The 12,785-nt window shown below is 33.4% G+C and overlaps 1 protein-coding gene across 1 annotated transcript in view; it reads right to left on the bottom strand.

Annotated features, from left to right (window-relative positions):
• The window catches only part of LOC126831637 (rab effector MyRIP), a 95,768-nt gene that overhangs the window by 17,365 nt on the left and 65,618 nt on the right, over positions 1-12,785 (bottom strand). The window contains exon 6 of the mRNA XM_050562232.2: positions 7,597-7,767. Within this exon, the coding sequence (XP_050418189.2) occupies positions 7,597-7,767 (171 nt within the window). The remainder of the gene's footprint in view (positions 1-7,596; positions 7,768-12,785) is intronic.

Here is a 12,785-nt window from a genome sequence, read left to right on the forward strand (position 1 = left end):
CATTTTATATCAAGGGAAATAACCTTTGACAACTCTGTGTTACATCAACCTATTTTAAAGTCTTCATTTAAGATATATTTGCTAGAATAGCTATCCTCTGTAACTATATAACTTGTGATGAGGTTTAACAAGCTAGAAAAGTTACCATAATTAACTAACTTGTGATGGGTTTTAACAAACAGAAAAGCTACCATACGCAACTAACATTTTGACTGGTTCAATACAAACACAATTATATCACATTAACGTCATTTATCAAGAGTCCATCTTCAGTAGCCCATTTAATACAGCAAAACTGGATGTTAAACCTCACTTTATTTTCATTTCTATCAATGACAATGCATTGCTAATATATCATTTTCTCTATGAAAGAGGCTGTGCTGTGACCTTTCAACAACTAAAGTCTTTTTAAGTTCCATCATTCAGTGGATTTTAAAAAAAAAATTTTTGTTATCTTTAATCATTGAAAGTGAGGAATTTGACATTTCCGTACAGACATATATATAATCAATAATGTAAATCAGGTATATATTTGTGATTGTTGTTTGTCTGTTTGACGGCTATAATAGGGCTGTCCCAAGATGGTAATTTGGGATACAAAAAGGGTATTGCACTACCACTTTTGGAGTGTTATACTAATTCTTGTTCTGGACTCTACCACTGCAAATGAGAGAGAGAAACAGGGTTAAACATCCACTCAACACAAACTAGGTCATTTCGGGACTAACACATGGTTCAATTTTTCTTTCAATAATTCGCTTGCACGTAGGTGTCTTTAGCAGTCGGAGGAAACCGGAGGACCTGGAGAAAACCCACGAGGTTGAACAGGCGACCCTACTCGGTGTCACATACAACCGGGAAATCAAATCCACACCACCAGTTGACTCAATGACAGACCTAATGATACAGCACGTGTACGTGTTAACCATTCTGTTCTAAAGTTAACAGGAAGTAAAAGGGATAAAATATATTTATATCATATATAACGTACACTACAAAATTTGTGTATTATTTGTTGTTCTTATACATGACAAATTATTAACATGATCAAGCTATAAAGGTTACTATATAATGTACGCTTTTAGGTCTATATAATCTAATTCAATTACCGCATTTAGCAATTATAAGAAGCATTATCACTTTGGATAACTTCACTTTTGGGCAACATCAGACAATTTTTACATTGTATGTAAAACATAAGAAAAATCTACCCTTATATCCTTGAGATACAGTCACCATAACTTTTTATGAGTTGCATCAATTTGTTTAAGGAGTTTTCGATGGTGTATTGAAAATTGATAAAAATTAACAGTTCCTTGATTTTCAGAAATTGGGTCTATGTTTATTTTGAATATATTATTAAAAACAACTACATTTATTTTCTGGTTGAGAGCAATAATGCCTGTCTTTTAATTTTTTTAAATGTACGGATTATAAATTGTAAAAAATTTCATCTATCAAATATTTTCCCCCTCTTTTTTTTTAAAGATATACCATCTTTAGTTTCACAACTACAGTCATTTGACATGTTGCTGTACGTAAATCATATCTCTTTAGAGGTCATTAATATGAATTATTTGATAGATGACAATCTTGTATTTACTATTACTTACACTGATTCATAAACAGTCAAAGATCAGTAAATAATGGACACACAATATTAAATGATAGAATAAATATGAATGAAATGGAAACCCATACAAAACAAAATAATATTTCAAGAGAAAGCTGTACGAGACAAGCCTATGGTGACAAGATCATACTAGGCCACTAAATGTCATCAAAATATGTGCTTGACTCCGACAGTAACCAGCCATAAGAAGCACTTAAAGAATATCAAAATACTTTACCTAACTCTTGATATTCCACTATAACACAAGGCGTAAAAAAAAGTCAAAATAGTTCTGCAGAAAAGCCGCCCAATAATGAGACAATTAGCTGGTGAAAATGGCACATGAATTCATCTTGACATTTTGTCTGTGAACACTATCGGGTCCGTTTGTGTGTTGACAGACGGTGATGACTTGGTGTGTTATGGTACAGTCTTCACATAAATAAACAGACGGCTTTGATGTTCCCAAAAGTGTAATAACATGGGCTGTGTAACACAGACAGCAAAAACAAACCTTGAGACCGACATCTAAATAAGCATGGTCCGTGGCTGTAACCTGATAAATTATTGTCACATCCGCCATGCTAGTAAATAGATCGTTAATACCTATACACTGACAATTGTTGTCATGTTTGTGTCTTAAATAAAGGACACTGATCACATAGTTTCTGATCGACAATTTTAATTCATTACGTAGTTTAGTGTTTGGTTTCTCAAACTGTTCCAACATTACCAAACAGTTAAAGGGTGACCTACAGTAGGCGCTGAATTATGCAATAAACCATATATATATATAAAAAAAAAAAAATATGTCCAGGTAAACAAATCAATTTCGTTATGAAATACACCAAATCGTCTACACAATGTACTTATCGAATTCATTACAGACTATCTAACAAAAAAATGGAACAACCACTTTGATAGAGGTGTTGATTTAATTAAATTGTCCTATATTCGTTAATTTTATTTTGATGTAAACAATTTGTGCATAACATAAATAGAAAGTTAAAATTATATTTAGAAAATGCTCAATGTAAATACACTGGCCAATGACGTCACATCTGAAATTATTTTTGCCAAACACCTAAGCTCTCACACTTCTGTAATTTTGTCATTAAATAAGTAAAGTTATCAAGACTAAGATTGCACAATAAGTAATATTGAAGCAGAAACAATCAATCAAATCACAAATCAGTTATTTTTGACCCCCTTGATCTTGAGGCTAAAACCAATAAACAAGATCAGGTGATAAAGGAGAAAATAATTATATAGAAGTAAAACTCACCCTTAACTAAATATATTAAATGGCCTTTGATATTAGAAAATTAACCAAAGACATCTAAAAACAGAGAATTATAACCAAAGAAACTGTGCTTATTCCCTCGGCCATCTTACATAATGGTGGTCTGCCATTAACAGAAATAACCAAACAAGAGTTTATAAATATTTAATCCAATATAAAGCCAATCTCAAATTCGATAATCAACTTGAAATGAAAAATCAATCATATTGTGTTAGGTTATTGACATAACGTACAATGTAATATATTTAATTGGAATTGTGTTATAGTAATTTAATTAGAGAGTATATGAAAAACTCAAACTCTACATCAGAAAAAAATAATGACTTCAAAAACTCATTTCACTAATTAATTACCTTTTGTTTAATTTGAGACTAACTTTAACAATTTGATGTAGAGGGTCAAGAACTCAAAAAATACAAAATAAGCTGACATAGCAATAAACATTATTCCATTCAGTTCTGAAGCAATAAGAAACTGTTCATAACTGATGAAGATGGTTGGAGAATGGGTATACATGTATGTCCAACAGAATTACTACAACATCAACTGTCATCTCTAAAGAACATATAATCACCGTAATCTTAATACAACATGTTTAATATGTATATATGATAATTCTTTAGATGCATTTAGTAAATGGATAGAGCAATAAAATATAACACATACTTATGGAAGAACAATAATTAATAATCTATTTGGGTTATTAAAACATTTCGTATAGTATTGTCTTAACATTTTCAAGCCAGTACAGTATGTAACATATACTATTCAAAAAAAGTAGGGGATATTTGATTTTTAAGTGTTATTAAAGTCACCTAATGAAACTGACGAAGAAACAAATGACAAAATGAAATGAAGTTCACATTCATCGATTTATTCCAAATGATCGTTAGACTAAGTAAGGCACAGACTGACCATTATAAGGGTAAAATGATACCCGGGGTCAAACAGCAAAGTTACCACAGCATCACAACCAAGTCAGTAACGGGTAAATCCTCCTCTGTTTGCCAAACAAGCATTGATCCGACGTGGCATACTCCTAATGAGACGTCTAAGGTCATTTTGGTCCAGATTGTCCCATTCCTGTTGCAATGCAGCAGCAAGTTCTTGGACATTGGCAGGACGTTGTTGACGTTGACGTAACCTCTGTCCAAGCATGTCCCAGACATGCTCGATGGGGGAGAGGTCGGGACTCAGTGCTGGCCATGGTAATGTGGTGATGTTCTGTTGTTGGAGGTAACCTGTAACGATCCTGGCCCTGTGACATCTTGCGTTGTCATCCTGGAAGATGAAATGGCGGCCATGACATCGTGCGAACGGCACAACATGGACTGCCAAGATGTTGTCCCGGTAGTACTGGCCTGTAACACGCCCTGCAACAACATGTAAAGCCGTTCTTCCAGCAACAGTGATGCCTCCCCACACCATAACAGAACCACCCCCAAATCGATCATGTCTGATGACGTTAACGTCTTGGAAGCGCTCGTTTCGACGACGCCAAACCCTTCTACGTCTGTCCAAAAAATCAACAGTGAACCTTGACTCATCTGAAAACATCACATTGCTCCAGCGTCGATTATCCAAGTGTTGACGATCCCTACACCAACGACGTCTTGTCTGAATGTGATGATCTCTCAAACAAGGGATCACGCGAGGACGTCGGGCGCGAAGGTGACCCCTATGCAGTCGATTCCGAATCGTCTGGCCACTCACTCTCACACCAGTGTCTGTTTGAAGACGAGCGCTGATCTGATTTGCTGTGATGACACGATTTCTCAAGGCCAAGGTACGGATAAATCGATCCTGGGCTTGAGTTGTCGCCCTTGGTCGACCTGAGCGTGGTCTGTCCTGTACAGATTGTGTATCACGGTATCTGGACCATAGCCTGCTTATGACAGACTGAGAAACATTCATCGTCCGCGCCACAACCGCCTGTGTTGTGCCGATCTGTAGCATGCCAAGGGCACGTAACCTTTCATTTTGGGTAAGCCGACGCATATCAAAATTTGTTTTCTGGTCACTAAAACAATTAAACTGATGTTTCCACCCTGGAATTCAATGCCACAATGACTGTAACATTCAAAGTCAGAGTCATGCAAATCTTGGGTTGGACCCCCATGATGATCCCAAGCATCACCTGCATTCCATGCGGTAGCTATTGGTGCGTTTGGGCGTCACATGTAACTGGAAATGTTTCTTCTGTTAGGTTCTATAGTGACTTTTTTCGTAGTCATTTGCATATTTTAGTATTATGCCCCCAAAATCAAATATCCCCTACTTTTTTTGAATAGTATATACATGTCAATTATAGAAAATCAGTAACAACAAATTAGAAATCAACCCAAATAAATCAGTGTGCTATGAGGGAAATTTTCTTGGCCAAGATTGGGATCAAACTCCTATCAAGAAGGGATAATTTAAACAGTATTTAGAACAAACTATTGGTGTCCGAATGAACTAGAAAAACTTTGAGAGTTTGCATTAGATTTTCAACTATTCAACAAAAGTGGAAGTTAATCAAGATTTACAAATATTGTGGTCTCTCACATTTCTGATATATAGGTCAATGTATAAATTAAAAAATAAAGAGTGATAAAATCAATGTTGAACATGAGGCTTGAGGGCACAGAATGACTTAAAACACCTGTGTTTAGTTTATGACAGATTTATTAAAGGTGTCACCATTTGTACTATATTTATCATAACATATATAGGTGAGTGGGGCAACTGGTGGACATGCAGTTACGACACACAGGTATATATTCTGACAAGCTATCAACAAAAAAATTAATAATTTTTCATGCTCAAGAATTTAAATTATATGCAAATTTTTTAAGCTGACTGGTTTATTACTCTTAAACTTTTGGATTTAAAAATGGGGTTCAACTGCATTTAACAAATTACCAAATGTGGCTAATGGAGATCATGGGATCTTTAACATGCAACCAATGGTAAAACAGGACCTCAGTTTTTAGTCTCATCTCAACGGTGAAGATGTTTTTCATTGCCAGGCTCTCCACCCTGCACCACTGATAAGGCAAAACCAAACTGGCAAATCCTGAGGAACTTTGTTGGACAACCCTAAGATCAAAACCTGATCCTCTTGGTTAGTAAAGCCAGAGAAATAAACAAGGATTTTTTGCTCATGTAAACTTATTTGTGAGCTTTGTGAATTGGTATTGAGTATTCTAGAAAGAGTAGGCATAACCTGACTAGTGCACAACATACATCACTCATATTGCTAATATCAGCGATAGCATGGATTTCAAAATAACCCCGGAACAAGGCCAGCAGATGAGTAATGAAATACAAAAAGAAATATTACATTCTATTTTGCAACGTTTTTCCGCTGTCAAAATCCTAAAAAGCAGACTTAACCTGAAATATATTCACATCCATGCATGCTCTACATTATCTAAATAATCATCTCTATACACGTCATAAGGCAGGTATTTCATTTGAGTCTCACAGCATCCATTTTTAAAGTTGACCAGAATTTTTAATTAACTTATTGCATGATGGTGAATAAATTGAATGAAATAAAAGCTTAAATAGATCAGTTTACATCACGCTATAGAATATATATCAACCATTTTGAATGGTGTGAGGTAAGTGGGTTATTATGCTAATGGAAAGGCAAAGAATGAGGGTAATTGCCACGTCAACACAATACTTGGAGGCTAACATATCAAGGTTTTATGAAACTTTTTCCTTGGCAGCAGCATTTCAGCCTAGTTATCCTTGAAGCTCAGTGCCAAGGGATTCCGTATATACCTCAGCCACGCAAGCATATAGCACAGACAAGATAGAAAAGTGGTTGAAAAGTTCTGAATATTTTTTATGACCCATGGTGAGATCTTAAACCAGGACATTCTATGTTATATGCTGAGTCAATAGCCCAGCATGAATACTTTGTCCCCTATATTTATGTTTAAGGAAAGGGTGTTTATATCTATCGCTTTCATCTCTTACATTTATGCAATATTATGTTAAAGATGAGGAAGGGTGTTTAAATCTTTCATATATAAAATATTATGTTAATGGCAAGGAAGGATGTTTAAATCTCTTACATTAATAATACCAATAAAATGTTCAATAAAAGTTGTTCAAACTCTGAACAGACAATCAAATAACTGTAAAATCTGTGTAATAACCTATCAATATCCTCTTGTAATCCTAGTCTAATCTCTAAATATGAATCCAATAGAGAGAGAGAGAAATGGGTTTAAAGTCCACTTAATACAAACTAGGTCATTTCAGGACAAACACATGGAATCCAATAGAATTATATTTTATGTCTTTTTGAGAGTAACACCTTTTTTTCTATGAAGGATGACTTAAAGTACAAAAGAGAAGTGAATCCCAAAAATATTGATTAACTGTGGCATGAATTTGTGTAATATTTTAGTACTAAAGTACTATTGTGTATTCCAATGACATCTTAGAGATTAAACAACGATAATATGGAAATAATGCATGTACAACAGAAGGACTTCATTTTACAGGCATCAAATTCTGCTCATAATTGATTAATCAGTCATAGATCGTCAAACTTTCACCAAGAATACTAATTACATATGTGAACTTCACATAATTAAGACAGAAAGAATAAGCTCTATACAGGCTAAACATACCAAAAGTTGGTACATTGGATTTTTTGGCATAGGGCAGAAGGTCTTACCTCTTGTGTCTTTGGATTTTCTGTTTTTAATATTATCGCCTTGTTCCTTCGATTTTTTCCCCTCATACTGAAATTTTGATTTACGCTCTTTGCTGCTGGGTAGAAGAGTTTCTAACGAGGTAGCCCTGGATACTGGTTTTATTAGAGATTCTGTGGACGGTAATGGCAGTTCTGAAAAATACATGGAAAAAAAAAAATTAATTTCAAGCATAAATGAATAGTTTACGAAAATATATAACTAAACAACTGTCTTGAAACAAGGTCCTGGAGGTCGCGTGTTCAATCCCTACATTGTCCGAGAAAGTTCATCAGGATTTTCAGACATGGTTCCCCCCTTTTCAGTGGTGTAGGATGGAGGGACTGACAAGGACAGCCGTCTAAGTCATTCAGATGGGACGAAAAACTGAGGTCCCGTGTATACATTGCCGTGCACGTAAAAGATGGAATCCAGTATAAGAGTAGGCCATAGTGCTGCTGCTCAGGCAACATTCCCCTCTGTATGGCGTAGTAGGAGCAGAACAGTAAGACGTTAAACCCTATTTTTGAAACAAGAACAATTTTAAAAAAATAGGACTTTGGGTAAGATTCCTCTCTGAAATGGAGAAATGAAATGAAATTTTGTACATCATCTATTTTGTCTGCTGCACCCGGGCTAATTAAGACCAGCCCTGCAGCATGCTATGATAGGAAATTTTAAATGTCAGAAGATCTTTAGGATGCTGCCAATAGTGTGTATGGGAACCGTTTTTTTTTTCTTCTCATCAAAATGTTTTTCCTGCACCTCTGGCAAGGGGTAAAAGGGAACCCAGAATCGAACATCCTGGTTAAACGGATCATTTGGCCAAATCATTCAACCGAATGAATCAACACCGAATTGCAGCCGAATTCATTTTGCTGAATGAGTGGACAAGCTTGGCAAATCCTTCGCGTGACTTCTCGATATGATTGGCGATTGGCTAATGAATTCTACAATAGGCCGAATAATTGATTCGGTGGGTCTGCTTTAGTGAGCCAACGCCATACTGACTGATGAGCCACCTTGAAACTGGAGTGATTTCTCTAATTTAAGTATGTAATAAAACAATCATTATTTATTTCCCTAACAAAGAGTTGTGTCAATATTCTTATACATTGCGCAGCATAATGCTAAATATATTAATTTAAAAAAAAAAAAAAAAAAAATATCCATTTATTTAAAGATACATTATGGGAGATATTTATAGAGAGTTGGACATTCTTGCTATAACAGTTCAAAAGTAGATGATGAAAGAAGAATATATTGATAAATTAAGTCAAATTACTTTATTCTGAACATAGTTATCATCGTTGTAATATTTGCCTAGAAATGGTAGCGAAATGTGTCTTCACCTTCGCCGAACGTTTGATTGACAGGCGTTAACTCCGCCTACATATCTTGATTATCAAGTAAAGTTTTCAATGGCATACGGAAACGCTTTACAGCGGCCTCGCTAAGTACACTCTATCATTTAGCCTCGATCTAACTGACGTATTTTCATCAGGTTACCCCTTATCTGATTTAATCAATTAGTGAAATCCTATTTAAATCCGAGCTGTAGCCGAGCCATCCGTGGGTCTACAGAGTTCATTTTGGTCTTGTTGTTTAAATAAAGATCTAATTTATAATTTCTATAACATCTGAAGCCTAAATTAAGACTTGCAATAATCAGATTTAGCTCTTGCATAATGCATGTTTAAAAAAAAAAATAAAAAAAATATCCATTTATTTTTTAAGCATGGACAATGTACGTTTAAAGAAATACCATTTAAAGTTGTATTTTGATATACACATGGAAAAATATTTTAGCAATGTTCTCTATCTACATGACAATAAAGAATTGTTTACTACAAAAAACATAACGTTGAAATATTTCAAGAGAATGAAAGTTTTATTGTCAAATATGCCAATGTACAGGTGTTATTTTCTGAAACTGATTCAATTAATTGCCATTTGGGTTGTTGTATTGTATGTGGTCAAGGTCTCATTACAGTGCTAACCTATGTGACAGTTACTAACTTACAAAAAAATAATAACATTCTCTCTTTATACTGTGACAATATTCACATTGTTTGTGAGCTGAGAAAAAATTGCAATAGCCAGACCGAAGGGTAAATTAATAGGCTTGTGTAGTAGTTTAAACAAGCTTGTAGATATATATGCTTAAATCTATATTAATAATTCTATATTCAGATAGGTTTTACACTGGTTGACAGATGTGATTTTCTACAAATATTTATTCAAAACTATACTGGGGGTCAGAGCAAGAAGAAAGATTTTTTATATTAGTTAAAAGAATATCAACAGAAGATATAGCGATAGACATAATATTAAGATTAGGCAGTTTCTTCATAGTTTAAATATAGGGGAAAATGCAAAAACACTTTCATTTTTCAAAGAGGCACTGGTTTATTTAATATCATTCAAAAAGATCACAGCTGATTTTTTAATATTTAGAAATAATAAATGAAATGATATATTAAATAAAATACTTGTACATCTAATTATGTTTTACGAAATCTGTAGTAATGTTCAATGGTTTAAATGCTCAGTATGATTGAAAGCCAGTTTGATAAAGGAGCTTTTTCAGACTATAAATTTTAAAGTGTAAATCTAACCAATATTCAGCATTGATAATGGGGGGGGGGGGGGGCTGGAGGGGGGACGTTCACAAAATATTGTGATGCTTTTTAAAGACATTAACAAGCAAATAAAGAATTATATATATTTACATTACATAAAAAATGAACAACAAAATGACAATCTTTTTATCGAAATGACAAATATTTTTCTGTTCAATCTTTACTCTTAGAATTCCTACATCTCTCCGCATTCTTATCACCTTGCGGGACAAGTGAGAATAAATATTGATATATATCTCATCTATAGTAAAGCCCATGTAAGTTTCTTTTTCTTAAGTCTGTTTGCTTTACAGATAAGAGGGGGATAGTATCATCTCTCTAATATCATCACACCTGATGAAAGCAATGTAAATTCTTTTGATAAACTTATACCTTGAAGGATCGGTTTTAAAATTATTATGAACATCTAGACAAGGTTAAATTTATCAATGAAATTTTTCAACATCTAAATTTGGTTGTTTATCAATTGCAATTTACCAGGTAATATTCTGAGATATCTAATTCTATAATTATGCATTTTGCTACATCTTAATATATAATAATTAAAGTCCCATTAATTGTTATTCATCTTCTTATATTAACTCAATAAAATAAGTACATGTAGCTTCATATTAATTACACAAATGTAAATTATAATTTCAAACTGTTATCTTCATGTTACAATTATTGTAAATTGTTATTAGTCGTATGGGAGATATGTTTTGTTTTTAAAGAAAAATGTTATACAGCCTTTCGTAAATAGATGTATATGCTGTATTTTAAATTCAATAATTATAGTTTTATGTTAATAATTACTTAAATCGGACTAATTATTATTAATTAAACTGTATATCTTTATGTTATAATTGTTATACTTATATGTTATAGACATTATTTTTCATTGAAAGAAAAGTGTTACATTTTGTTATTACAAATGTAATGAATACATGTTATCCATGTATTTCATTTGGTTACTTTTTAAAAAATAAACAGATTTCAAGAAGAAACCAAATTCTATTTTGTTTAAAAGTGAGGTTAGTTAAAATAAAATATGGAAAAGAAATCTAACTATATTACGTTATGAATAATTTGATTATTATCTAAAATATTGTTCTTAATATTATCAGACTGACTTACCATTCCCTAAACCTGTAAAACAGTAAATATAAACACATTAAACTATACAGAAAATACACAGATCTCAATAAACAGGATATGGGGATAAGGTAGCCGGGTGGATATGATATTGGGGGTATATACTACACTCTCAATCTTTTGATTGCTAAAATGATGTCAACTAATATGTACCGTTTCCCTTTAAAAATTTATATTCTCTTTAAATACACAATGTCTAATGCAAATATAGATGTTTTTACGATTTCATATCATGTACCTGCATTAGTTAATTACCACAAGGACATCCTTAATGGCTTATAGTACAAACTATTAAGAACTGATATATGATGACATTTAACTCTATAAGGAGATAAAAATAATCTCTTAATGGCTATTACATACAGTTAAAATCAATTTAACTAAGCTTTCCTCTTTTACATAGTATTTCCCGCAAGGTGTCAAATAAATACTATACATAAAAAGACTCTTTTATTACTTCTATGTGTCCTCGTATATCTAATCTAAGACATACGGTAGCCATCATTAATTAACTAATTAACTAGCTCTTGTTATCTTTACTTGACTTCTTCTCACTTCTGTTCAGCTATTAATCACCTGATTAAACAGGACCATTAGCTTTTAAGATTACTACTTGGCAGAAAAAGATTTAAAGGTATAGTGATACTAGCATGAAAATATTAAGAACAGCTATCACAGCAGTATTTTTTATAATGTGTAGGTCCAGTTATAAACACTTAAGTACAATATGGTTGTACTTAGTAAAACTTACAATTTGTGCATGCTTTGTGAAATAAGACCTTGAACTGTGTAATGGAACCAAATACAAAGTAGAACCATCAAAGATACAAAATAGAACAAGAGGAGAAAAATCTTATTGCTTCTTCCTTTGCAATACAGACAGCAAAAGATTATATTTTCACATAGAGCTTTCTCATTTAATCTCTGCTTCAAATTTTTGAATCTGAAAAACTAAGACTTATTGTCGTCGACTACCAACATGGCAGCAACCCTCTCAGTACAATCCACAAGACATTCGGCTAAACATTAATGAAATTTATACACAGGCCTATCAGATCATGGATAATGTACTTGATCAGTTGCCCACTTTAAGACCACCATAAACTTGCATTAAGCAATTTCTAATGGTGGAAAGATACCTCTTAAGAGGCAAATTGGATCATTGATAATGCCAGAGTGACATTTATAATGTTAGAATTTGAGACGTGACCACACCAATGTATATATACATATTGCTATAGCTGGTCATTCTGGTAGGTGGTCAGTTTGTCTCGCTTGGCCTTTCTGTTTGAAGACTAAGAGCAAACACGCCAAGCAGTGACCAAACAAATGGTCAAGTATATTTGCACTGCCAGATCGTGAAAAGCAAACAGACAAATAGTTTCATATCATAAACA

The sequence above is a fragment of the Patella vulgata genome, chromosome 9 (assembly GCF_932274485.2).
Source record: "Patella vulgata chromosome 9, xgPatVulg1.2, whole genome shotgun sequence".
In the NCBI taxonomy this organism is placed as follows: domain Eukaryota; kingdom Metazoa; phylum Mollusca; class Gastropoda; family Patellidae; genus Patella; species Patella vulgata.